The 12,489-nt window shown below is 48.8% G+C and overlaps 1 protein-coding gene across 1 annotated transcript in view; it reads left to right on the plus strand.

Annotated features, from left to right (window-relative positions):
- Positions 1-12,144, plus strand: part of PDPK1 (3-phosphoinositide dependent protein kinase-1) — a 28,838-nt gene extending 16,694 nt beyond the window's left edge. The window contains exons 7-14 of the mRNA XM_006893860.1: positions 429-504; positions 1,576-1,644; positions 1,841-1,937; positions 2,535-2,708; positions 2,920-3,128; positions 10,500-10,557; positions 10,897-11,049; positions 12,028-12,144. Of these exons, the coding sequence (XP_006893922.1) occupies positions 429-504; positions 1,576-1,644; positions 1,841-1,937; positions 2,535-2,708; positions 2,920-3,128; positions 10,500-10,557; positions 10,897-11,049; positions 12,028-12,144 (953 nt within the window). The remainder of the gene's footprint in view (positions 1-428; positions 505-1,575; positions 1,645-1,840; positions 1,938-2,534; positions 2,709-2,919; positions 3,129-10,499; positions 10,558-10,896; positions 11,050-12,027) is intronic.
- Positions 12,145-12,489: the final 345 nt, after the last annotated feature.

The following is a 12,489-nucleotide window of genomic DNA, read 5'->3' on the forward strand; positions in this document are numbered from 1 at the left end:
GGGTCAAATGGTATCTCTATTTGCAACTTTTTGAGAAAGCGCCATACCGCTTTCCACAGGGGTTGCACCATTTTACACTCTCACCAACAGTGAATAACGGTTAACAAACTCTTATCTATAAAGACATACTATCTCCAGCCACAGTGGTAAAGGCACTGAAGAAGAGGATGATGGGCCAGCTCTGGAGTGGGGGTGCTGCCTCCATCAACTGCTTCTGCTTGTCCACATCCAGACCCCTGTGAAATTTCACTCTAGGGAAGCACAGCTGACTGGGGAGAGGCTCTGGAGAGAGGCCATGGATGGGGTGCCCTGATGGTGTGGACGACACTCCACTTTTCACAGTCAGAGATGACCCTTAAGGAGCAGTTTGGCAACAGTCTGTGGCAGGCTGTCTGTAACTGCCCCCTCTCCCTTCCCCTTCTTTTCAGCCAGGGCCAACTCGTTTGTGGGGACAGCGCAATATGTCTCTCCTGAGCTGCTCACGGAGAAGTCAGCCTGTAAGAGGTGAGCCTCACCTTGATTGCATGTGCATTTGGAATTTTCTAGAAGGATTTAATGAACAATAGGAGTTTTCTGTGGGTGTGGGGCCTGGATTATAAGGGCACCATCACTAAACACAGGTAACACTCATGATCTATGCTTTTGCAAATTGCACAGTGCCTCGTGTGCAATTTCTAATTCTCCTGTGTGTGGTGTACTGTTGTGGTGTTTATGTGAACACAAATCAGCATCCCTTATGTTTTTTTACCTTTTTAATCATATACTATTTATTTCTGTGTGTGTGTGTGTGTGTGTGTGTGTGTGTGTGTGTGTGTGTGTGTCACACTTACGTACTGTCAAATGGGATCTGACTGGTACTGGAGATTGTCCCTGCTTTCCTGGCAGAGCATCTGGTGGATTTGAACCATGTGCCTCTGAGATTGCAATGCAGCTTCTTGCCACTAGGCCACCAGAGCTCCCCTTATACACTGTTTATTTAAGGATAATAAAACCTTTCCCAACGCTTTTCCCTGTGAGGTATTCTTTTAGAGGATCTGCAGGCTGAAAGCAACCCTTCATCTCAGCGTCTGTTTGCATGATTCTTGTACAAGGGTCTCACCGAGTAGGCCATGTGGTACTGGTGATGGCATGGACCTTCCCATAGGAGAGTTGCCTGCAGACTTGTGTGGTGCTCGGTGGACCGTGTCCTCCCTGCTGGCTTCCTGTGGGGTGAAGGCAGTTCTCCCCTTTGTGTTCTCTCGCTGTCTCTTTCTCCCTCTCTCATTCCTCCTTTGCCCTCTTTCCTGTCTCTCTACTCTCCCTCCTTTGTTGTCACTGGAGGTGGCACTACCCAAAGCCCACTGTCCAGTGTGTCAGTGCTCATGAATTCTACTGCCCATAGTAGGAGGCATGTGAGGAAGACCCTGCTGGAGGGGTAATCTCAGAATGATTAGGAGATCTCCCCTGGTCACCGATTTCCCAGGAGAGGAGACCACTGGGGGCTGTCATGGGTAGGTTGATTGCTCAAGCAGGACAGTGACCCTGCTTGTTGCTGACATTTAACAGACATTTTCTTTGTTTTCCTCCACCCTAAAGTTCAGATCTTTGGGCTCTCGGCTGCATAATCTACCAGCTTGTGGCAGGCCTCCCACCCTTCAGAGCTGGGTAAGAGATTGATGGCGGGGCGGGTGGCTCGTGCTAGTTCTAGGGAAGGACAAGGCTGGGAGGTCATGACTGCTGCAAAGGTGTGGCTTTCATGTTTTGTGCAGCTGTGTGAGTGCTTGAGAGCAACGGAGAGAACAGTGGACCCCACACATTGGGACTGTGTTTCTTATTTTGTTGTGGCCACTTTGTTTCATAGGAACGAGTATCTCATATTCCAGAAGATCATTAAGCTGGAATATGACTTTCCAGAAAAATTCTTCCCCAAGGCACGAGATCTTGTGGAAAAGCTCTTGGTGAGTACTGTGAAAATGTCCACAGCCCACTTGCGTCCCTCTGCCCTGTGTGCAGAGTGTGCCCTCGGCCTGACCACTGGTGCCTGAACAGTAAGGCTAGGTGACCTCTCTCAAGTATTCCTATCAATCTAGGAGTGGAGTCACTTAAGAGAGACATGTCAGCTTACGTTCTGAAAACAGAGGTGTCTTACCTCAGAACACTTTGTACCTGGCTTGCCTGACAGGCAGAGAAAGCTGTACACTTGTTCTCTATCCCTTCAGTGGGGAGGCGCTACGCCTCCTGAGAGAGGGGCCTGTGGTCACTGGGAAAGGAGATTGCTCAGAGATTGAGTGTGTGCTGTCAGACAGGCAGGCAGGTCACTGGGTCCTTGGTCATTAAGGCCAATAACTTAGTGTTTTTCCTGTTCCAGAATGTTCAGAGTCTGGAATGCTTGGTGCTTTTTTGAGTACTTTGTTTTCTTCTGAGAGGCTGGTCCCTGTTGTTTCTGGAATACCTGGCAAATGGACCCAGATCCCTTAGGATTGCTTTTGTCTGCCCTGTGACTTTTGAGCCAAGGCACTGACCTATCTCACTGTCCCCCGCCTCCCCCCACTCAGGTCTTAGATGCCACGAAGCGGCTGGGCTGTGAAGAGATGGCTGGGTACGGACCCCTGAAGGCCCATGCCTTCTTTGAGTCCATCTCGTGGGAAGACTTACACCAGCAGACGCCTCCCAAGCTGACCGCATACCTGCCAGCCATGTCGGAAGATGATGAGGACTGCTATGGGAATGTGAGTGGCTTTGAGGCTAGGTGCATTGGGAGGTTCAGTCAGGAGCGGTCTTGGGGGCATGGAGGCAGTACGGTGAAGATAGGAGGAGCAAAGGGGTGCCTGCCCCTGGGGTTGCTGGGCAGCTCTGCAGAGGCATGGAAAGCTTTTCATGGCCAAGCAGAGCCTGGAGTGGGTGCAGGGGCCTGAGGCATGGTCTCTGCTCTTCCCACAGTATGACAACCTCCTGAGCCAGTTCGGCTGCATGCAGCTGTCATCGTCGTCATCATCCCACTCGTTGTCAGCGGCAGAGCCGCCCCACTCAGGCAGTAGCATTGAGCATTACATCCACGACCTGGACTCCAACTCTTTTGAGCTGGACTTACAGTTCTCCCAAGATGAGAAGAGGCTGCTGCTGGAGAAGCAGGCGGGTGGGAACCCTTGGTAAGGGTACAAGCCCAATGGGAGGGAGGGTGCTGGTTAGAGGAGGACCTCCAGAGTCCAAGGGGGCGGGGAAGTGGGCTTGGGACTGAGTCCTTATCTGCCCTGGCTCACCGGATAAGGCCCTACACTCTCTGTTGAGGGGTGACTGTGACTACAGCTTCACCTGAATGTAGTCATTGTGTTCTGGCCAGGTACTTGGTGGTCTTTGCATGGTCTCTTCCTGCTTGGGTGGGGTTGGGGCTAGGAGGGGAGGAGCCTGTGGAGCTGACATTGTGTGCCCAGCAGCTTGGCCTTCTGTGGGCTTGAATATCCTGACACAGCTCAGGACATCACACTCACTTCTGGGACCGTGGAGGCAGCAGCTTGGATGCTCACAGCTGACTGTATTCATTTTTTGAGCATTTAGTAGCCTTTGAGGAGCCCTGGTAATGTGGTGGTTAAAGTACTCAGCTGCTAAGGGAAAGGTCTGTGGTTTGAACTCACCAGCTGCTCCCTTAAAGGTGACAGCATCTGAAAGCTGGTAGGTCAGCTCTGTCCTGTCCTCAGGCCACTGGAAGCCAGTGCCAGCTGCACAGCACCGGAGTTGGTCTGGTTTTTGGTTACCTCTTTTTGTATGTTTTGCACCTTTCAACAATGTGAAGAGGTGTGCATATGAAGCATATTTCTTCTTTATTGTATATTTTGTGAATGCTTTTCTCTAAATCATCAGTCTGTTGATAGTAGGTGAGTTTCTTTGGACGGAGAGGGATGTGGAACTTGTAATGTGTGAAAGAGGTAGACCTGGGCCTGTGATTTCTTTTTTCCTCTTGAGTATCCCACTCATGTCATCATTAGATGCTGATCTAGCTTGGAGGATGCAGGGTGTTGGGCAAATGGGCTTGTTTCTTGATATAAACATCACTGCTGGAACATGTCTGGCCTTCAGGATGGATTTCTGGAAGGGAGCAGTTTTCTCCAAGTCCTCTATCTCTTCTCTTGTGCTGCTGTAGCAGAAATACACAAAAGGGTGACTTTTTTTAGGCTTGATAATTTGCATTTTTTTAAAAAACGAATTTCTTTTCTATTGATTTGTTTACAAAGCTTGTATGCATTGTGTTTCACACTATTCATTCACAGTGTGTTTCATATAATCATTCTGATTCATTATATTTTATAAAATTAATTGCTTTTGAACTATATTTTTGCCCATTTTATAATTGGGTTATTGGTCTTTTTCTTGTGGAGACCCTGTGGGTTTCTGTAAATATTAGACCCAAAAGGGTGACTTTAGTTTCTTGTTGCTCAAGAGCTTGAAGTTTGAATGCAGACTGTTGCTCTAGGAGAAGGCATCTTCTCTTTTTGTTAGTCTGCTCCTGGGTGACCTTCATGTGGCTTAGCATACCTCTCCCCCAGACTCAGCTTTCTTGCTTGTTTAACTATTTTTATATCTCAAAGGATTAAAGACATTCAGCCTTTGAGTTGAAATAGTTAAGGATGCTTTGCCCAGAATATGAAATGATTCAGGAAGCATCAAAATAAGATGCAAGGAGTATACAGAGTCACTATATCAAATTCAATTAGCCTACACAGAAGAATTTAATGGAATAACATATAATTAAGAGCCTCTGGTGATGAAGCAGGAAGTTCAGGCTTCTCTGAAGGAATTAAGGAAAAACCAAGGCCCAGGAATTGACAGCATACCAATTGACATATTTCAACAAACAGACACTGACCTGGATGCACTCTTTAAGTTATGCCAAAAAAATCTTGAGGACACCTACCCAGCCAGCTGACTGGAGGAAATCCCTACGACAGAGTGCAGAAATTATCAAAGAGTATCATTAATATCACATGCAAGCAAGATCCTGCTGACAATCCAAAAATGGCTGCAGTAGCACATCAATAGAGAGTTAATTGTCAGATGTGCAGGCTGGGTTTAGAAGAGGCTGTGGCACTAGGGATATTATAACTAATGTTAGATGGATCTTGGCAAGGACACTTGACTGTGTGGATCACAACAAACTGTGGCTAACTCTGAGAAGAATGGGAATCCCAGAACACTTGGTTGTGCTTATGTGAAACCTATACTTGGACCAGGAGGCAGTTGTCAGAATAGAGCAAGGAGACATTACATGGTTTAAAATCAGAAAAAATGTATGCCAAGGATGAATTTTATCTCCATACCTTTTCAGTCTATATGTGGAACAGATCATCTGGGAGGCTGAACAGTATGAGGAAGAATGTGGCATCAGAATTGGAGGAAGACTCATCACCAACCTTTATCATGGAGATGATGCAACCTTGCTTGCGAAAACTGAGCAGGACCTGAGGCATTTGCTGCAGAATGTCAAGGACTGACACCTTCAATATAGATTGAAGCCCACCATCAAGAAAACGAAGATTCTCACTACTGGGCTGATTTGCACCATCATGATAGATGGTGATTGAGATTGTTAACAGCTTCTGTTTACTTGGCTCCACACTCTTGTACTGTTGTTGTTGTTATGTGCCATCGAGTCGTTTGCGACTCACAGCAACCCTATGTACAACAGCCCTAAACCCTGCTCTATCCTGTGCCAGTCGTATTGCCTCTGATACACCCATCCCGATTACCCCAGTCACTGAATCGATCCACCTCATGGAGGGTCTTCCCCTCCTGCGCTGTCCCTCTACTCTGCCCAGCATGATGTCCCTCTCCAAAGACCTGTCTCTCCTTGTACTCTTGTACTAGCAACCAGGAAATGAAAAACAAATTGCATTGGGAAAATCTGCTGTCAAGGACCTTGCCAGAATACTGAAGAGCAACAGTGTCAGCCTGGAGACTAAGGTGTGCCTGATCCAGGTGATGGTCTTCACAATTACTTGAAGTTACTTCACAATTACAGAAAGCTGGAAAATGACAAATGATGACAGAAGGAGAATTGATGCCTTTGAGTTGTGCTGAAGAAAAGTATTTAATATACCGTGGACTGCTAGGAGAACAAATAAGTTTGCCCTAGAGAGGGTGCGACCAGGCTACTGCTTGGAGGCAGGGATTCTGAAGCTCCATCTGACATACTTTGGGCATGTTGCAAAGAGGGACCAGTCCTTGGAGAGGGACAGTGCAAGAGAGGAAAACCCTGGATGAGATGGATTGACTCGCTGACTAGGGTAATGGAGGTAGGTGTGTTAGAGACAATGGGTTGGCTCAAGATAGAGCGGGGTTCAGAGCTGTTGGTACATAGGGTCGCTATAAGTCTCAAGCAACTCATCGGCGTATAACATCAACAACAAAAACAACAATAACAACAACATATACTTTAATATAAAAATGTTTCTAGTTATTGAAAAGACTATATAATGTAATGCAACAGTTTCTAAAAAGTTTTCAGTATTTCAGACTTCTCCATCATGCTACCGCACAGTTCGTAGTAGTCACTGGGGAAGAAAACAAGTCAGGTGACATCTAATAGCTCGGTTCACTTCATCACAGTGGTCTAGAACTGAACCTGTGCTGATATATATCTGAAGAGACACAGTTCAATCCCTAACAACTCCCATGATTTCAGGTCAGCAAAGCTGAGCAAGAGTGCCATTTTCAAGTGAACACTTAGCATTAGCTCAGACAGCAGTGACTCCCATTTACTAGCAGTGAGGGAGGCCTGTACTGTCTCCTTCCCCAGTTCCTCTCCTGAGGGTGACTCCAGAGTTCTGGGTAGTCTTAGACCTAAGGACCCTGCAGAGGGCAAAGCTCTCCCAGTTCCAGTCAGGTTTGCCAAGTGACTTACCCAGCATGCCTGCCACTTCTTTTTTTTTTTATTTTTTTATTTTACTGGGAAAAACATATTGGGGGTACAAGGAGGCGAGGGTTGGGGGCAGAAGGGTGAAGATGGGCAGGGATGCAGTTGCAGAGCTGCAGAAATTGGTTGGTGGGGGGAACAGGTGAAGGAAATGAAAAGGATCCAGTGGGGACTGGATGCTACAGGGGAATGATAAGCATTTTCCAATGGTATTTAAACCAACTGTCTTATTGATTTGGGAACTGGATGCAGACTCTCTGGCTTCTTCATGCTGAACAGGGGTGTTGATGTGAAGGGGGAAAGGGAGGACACTTTATCACCTTACTGGTGATCTTGGGTTAAGGCTGCTTGCCTTCTTGTTCTGTTAGAAGATATTTTCCTGTCATTTGCTCCCCTCTGGACTGCAAAGTGTTTTCCCAGGTGAGTCCAGTGGGGATGGCTGGTTGAACCCAGAGGCTCCATCCTCCTTTGCTTCCTTAGCTGTCAGTTGTATTTCCTTTTTGTCACTGGCACTGGGTTCAGGGTCAGGTCTGAAGTAAAACTCAGTGTTAAGGTTACCTATAGGAAAGGGAGCAAACCTAGAGAGAACAAACTTGTGAGTTACAAATAGAGGGGTTTTGGGGGTGTTGCTTTCAGGTTTACTGGGGGAGAGGGTGGCGAAAAGTAGCCTAGATAAAATTCTCTGGATACCCTAGGCATTTTTCCCCCACCCAGGGGTCAGATGGCACAATCTGGGGACTGAGGAGCTCACCCTGAGGTCCGTGACGGCTCCCCCCAGGCTGGGGGCCGAAGACAGCCCATCCCGAGCAGGGCAACAACCCTCATAAGCTGGCTGGTACACTTCCCCTCTAATTGCCCCCACCCCAATCTGGTCCCCTCACCTGACCGAGAACTATGTGGTCAGGGACAGTGTCTCCAATTCCAGCACCTCCACTTTTACCCCCCCCCGTAAGTGGTCATACTATAATTTGAAGTAGGTGGTGTCACCGCCCTCTGCCTTTATAAATGGCAAAGGGAACCTGAGAATTGTGAACAGGCTACCCCCGTCCCCAGTCTAAACAGCTTTTGGCAGAATCATTCAACAGATCAAAATATGTGGTGCATTTAGGATGTCGGTCCTCTTGGTCATGCTGCCACTGTTAAGTGTAATCAAGTAGACAACTCACGGTGACTTTCAACGATCCATTGTATAGGTGATCATCTTCTCTGGCCTGTCCAAGAAAACACAAACCTGCAGGCGGTGGGGCGCACCATCTCTTGCTCCGGCAGGTGGCTGGCAGACGTGCGCCCTCTCCCATGTGGGCGGCCAGTGGGCGCGCGCCATCACGTCATCTCGCGCACACGTGACCTGCAGGTGCACACCATCTCATGTGCAGGCAGCCAGGGGGCATGCACCATCTCCGGTGCGTCATCTCCCACACGGGTGGCTGGCAGGCAAGCTTCATTTCGCGCATGGGAGGCCAGTGGCAGCCCGCTTCCCCTGCCGCCTCCATCTTGGCTCCAAGAATTCTCCCTAGAACAAGTCCACTTTGCGGCAGTGTGGTGGCTCCGCTGTACCAGTTTTGGGGAGGCGCGGTGCCTGCCATCCATCTTGGGTGAGGGAATCCATAGGTTCCGGCTGTGGGAGCCTCATGGAGCTGCTGCAGCAGTGTGGCACGGTGTGGGCTATGCAGGAGGGGGTTGGGAGCTGTGAGACTCACCCATTCCTCCTTGGGAATCCTTGAATTCCTGTTGTTGAGCCTCAGTCTTCACTGAAGACCAGTCATCAACTGTTTAACTGTTCAATTATTAATAAACAGAAGTCTGTAGAAGGCCAAAGTGGCTGTTTCAAGTGGTCTGCTGCTCCTGCAGCTCACCACGTTGTCTCCGCCTCCGCCGCCATCTTCTGTTAGGCCTGCCACTTCTTGTTACTGTTTTAAATTTTTTTTTAAATTGTGATTTAACTGCAGGTTTACCAAGGTAACTAGTTTCCCATTCAGCCATACACATCTTGTCCTATGACATGGGTTACATCACCCAGTATAACAGCACTCTTCCTACTTCTGTCCTGTGATTCTTGTTTCTACTTAGCCTCTTTCTTACCCCTTCCTGCCTCCTGAGACCTCTCCCTGGACACATGTTGCCCTTTTTATTTTGAATGGTTGGTGTGAGAAGTGAGTGCCTTCCTGGCATTACTGGTTAATTTATAGTCCTATCTATGGTCTGGCTGAAAGTTGACCCATGGTGTGTTTTGATCCAGGTTCAAAGATGAGAATCAAAAAGAGAAAAAGATGAGAACCATAGTCTTAGAAGTTCCACCAGTCTCTATCAGACCAATATGCCTGACCATTGCAGGAGTGGCATCCACTTCCTAAACATCCCTCCAGAAACTCTATGAACTTTGATAAATGTTGATAGTCATAGAGGGGCTTCAGGCCTTTTGTTCATAGGGTCGCTATGAGTCGTGCTCGACTCGAAGGCAATCAACAACAACATCCCCCTACTCCAGGACCTTCTGTTGATCTCCTTTGTAACACTTGAGCAGTGGTGGCCCAGTGCCATCTAACTCTGGTCTCAGGCTTGTGGCAGTTGGAGTTTGTGTCATCCACTAGTCCTTTGAGCTAATTGTTTCCTTTCATCTTTACTTTTCTTCCCTCTTCTTTGTTCTAAACATGGAAAAGCCAGTAGTTGCACCTTAGATGCCTGCTTGCTGGCTTTAAGACCCCATGGCTATACAGCACAGTTTTATGTAGTGTAATTAAACACAGTACAAAACATAGTCATAACCTGAACAGACTCTTCTTCCCCACACTATCAGCCTGGATTCCCCCACTGCTCTGTTGTTTTTAAGTGTGCTGCTGGCTCTCAGTTTTCTGTGTTCCTTGTCCTCGGCCTCCTTTTCCAAAATCTCAGTGCTTAGGCCAGACCAATCTTCCCAGTGAACTGGAAGCGGTGCTATGTTGAGTTCTGAAAGAATGATTGCATTAAAGCCCTAGGAAAACCCAGGGCTTCTTTAAGGTGTCCCATCCTCTCCTTCGCCGTGAGTCCTTCCAGTCCTACTCTTGATCTATTTCACATTTGGCTTTGAGTCTCTTGGAGTAGGAAGCCTCACTTCTCTCAGAAGCCTTGGCACCTTGCTCCGCATGTTGCTGGTTGTTCTCAGAGTCATCCTGGCAGTGTTGTCTCTGCCCCTGGCAGAGGCTGCCGAGGGGGAAACTCTCCGTATACTCAGCACAGGCGAGTGGGTCCCAGCTGTGGTGCTTCTAGGCTTGCTCACTTGAGGAGGATAAGTCAGGCTTGGCGTCTGTCTGTAGTTTTTGGTTGTTTTGGATGAAGGTTGACAGCAGTTTGGTTTTTCAGTCAACCGCTCATTCATGCTTATTTTAATTTGTGACATTGATGACAGTCCCCTCAATGTCACACTCCTTTCCATTCATCCTCCATTCCCGCCCTTCTGCCTTGTGAATATTCTCTTGGGGCTACTGCTTCCCGTTTTGTTACAGGCTACTTGTCCTAAGGTCTGTACCTCCCAGCTATTGCTGATAGCCTTGTGGACCTCTTTGTTGTTCAACTGTTTGCTGACCCCATGTGGCCAGGAGTGTGTTGAGTTTCTGGTCCTCTTCTCCTCTTCCAGGCATCAGTTTGTAGAGAATAACTTAATCCTGAAAATGGGTCCCGTCGACAAGCGGAAGGTGAGTAACTGCTGCAGCCCTTTCAGGGGCCATCCACACTGCTGCTTGACCCCCAAGGGACAGTCTCTGGCTTTATTCCTCTAAATAAAGGAGAGGAGACATGGGGGACCTGTCCAAACCACACAGGAGGCAGGGCTTGGGCTGCCCGTGCAGGTGAATATTCCAGTGTGCATGTAAGGGTACAGGGGGCACCATTGCCACAAACCTGAAGACTCTGTGAGGCTCCCCTGCTCAGCCCCTGTCCTGTGCCTCTGACTCAGTCCAGACCCTACCTGTTCTAAGGAGGCAGGAGTACCCCAGCACCTTTACAGGCTTGTGATGGGCTTTTGCTCTTCCCAGGGCTTGTTTGCACGCCGACGACAGTTACTGCTCACAGAAGGCCCGCATTTGTACTATGTGGACCCCGTCAACAAAGTTCTCAAAGGGGAGATCCCGTGGTCCCAGGAGCTGCGACCAGAAGCCAAGAATTTTAAAACCTTCTTTGTTCACACAGTAAGTGCACCAGAGGCTGAGTCCCTGGGCTCAGACCCGTTCAGGCTGTAGTTGGTCCAGGGGTTTGGGCGTGAGTGAGGGATTTATTTGTGAGAACTTGCCCTTGTGGATCAGTAACCAGGTGCTCTGCCACCCTGATCCAGCTTCAGGTCTCACATGGGGCCAGCCATTGGTCATTGATCTCATTTAGCCACTCAGCTGGACATGCCAGAGATGAGAACCAACTTACGTACACATTTGTACCTGAGTGTGCCTCATCTGAACCCCTCACACATCTTCACTTAGGTATATTTAGTCTGCATACCTGTCCCCCCCCACATTCCTACCCCTTAATGGACCTGGTCTGAACCTCTACACACTCATCTTCCAGGATACCTGATGTACTCATCTTCCAGGATACCTGATGTGAACACACACACACACACACACACACACACACACACACACACACACCCCCTGTTCCCCTGTATACTTGTTCTGAACCCCACACACCTCTCCCACAGTGTACCTGGTCCAAACCTCACACACACCTATCTCTCAGAATACCTGATATGAATCCATACACATCAGTCCCCCAGTATACCTGATCTGAATCCCACACATCTGTCTACCATTGTACCTGGTATGAACCCACATACTTGTACCCCTGTATACCTGATCTGAACAGCCGCCACCACGCCTATCCTCCAGTGTACCTGGTCTGAACCTCACACACCTGCACCTTGGTGTACATGATCTGCACCCCCCACCCGGACCCTGGTGTACCTGGCCTGTCCCCTCTTTCATTCTAGGCTTGTTTTCTTGCTGTCTGTACCCAGTCCAGACTTGTCAGACCTGCCATTTTCTGTCCTAGCTCTTCATTAACAGCTCAAGCCCACATTGTTGGGGAGTTTGGGGCTGAGCTAGGAATGTGTAGGTGTGCATGAGAGTTCCTGGGCTGAGGCCAGCCACGGTCACCTGACACCCTCTTCCTTATAGCCCAATAGGACATACTACCTGATGGACCCCAGCGGCAATGCCCACAAGTGGTGCAAGAAGATCCAAGAGGTGTGGAGGCACAGGTACCAGAGCCAGCCAGATGCCGCGGTCCAGTGACACGCGCCCCACACGGGCTGCCCGCCACGTCCCAAGGACTCTTCCAGACCACCCACTGGCACCTTCAGGCGAGGTCGGGCACTGGACACCTCACAGCTTTCTTAAGAGAACGAAGACAAACCAAACCAACACCACCAAGAACAAAACCCATGACTTGCAGGGATTCAGGCTGCTTTGTTCGCTGTCTGTGTACCCTCTCCCTGCTGCAGATCCACGTTCTGATTTTCTCAGCACCAGTCAGAACTAGGGCCTCATCTGGTCCTAGTCATCTCTTGGTCCCTGTGGACCCAGGACCAGCCACCCTCTGCTTCCTGTGTGATCATCCCACCTCTCAGGCACTCCTGG

Source organism: Elephantulus edwardii, unplaced genomic scaffold, assembly GCF_000299155.1.
Source record: "Elephantulus edwardii isolate Elephantulus edwardi_28Jun2011 unplaced genomic scaffold, EleEdw1.0 scaffold00132, whole genome shotgun sequence".
Classification (NCBI taxonomy): domain Eukaryota; kingdom Metazoa; phylum Chordata; class Mammalia; order Macroscelidea; family Macroscelididae; genus Elephantulus; species Elephantulus edwardii.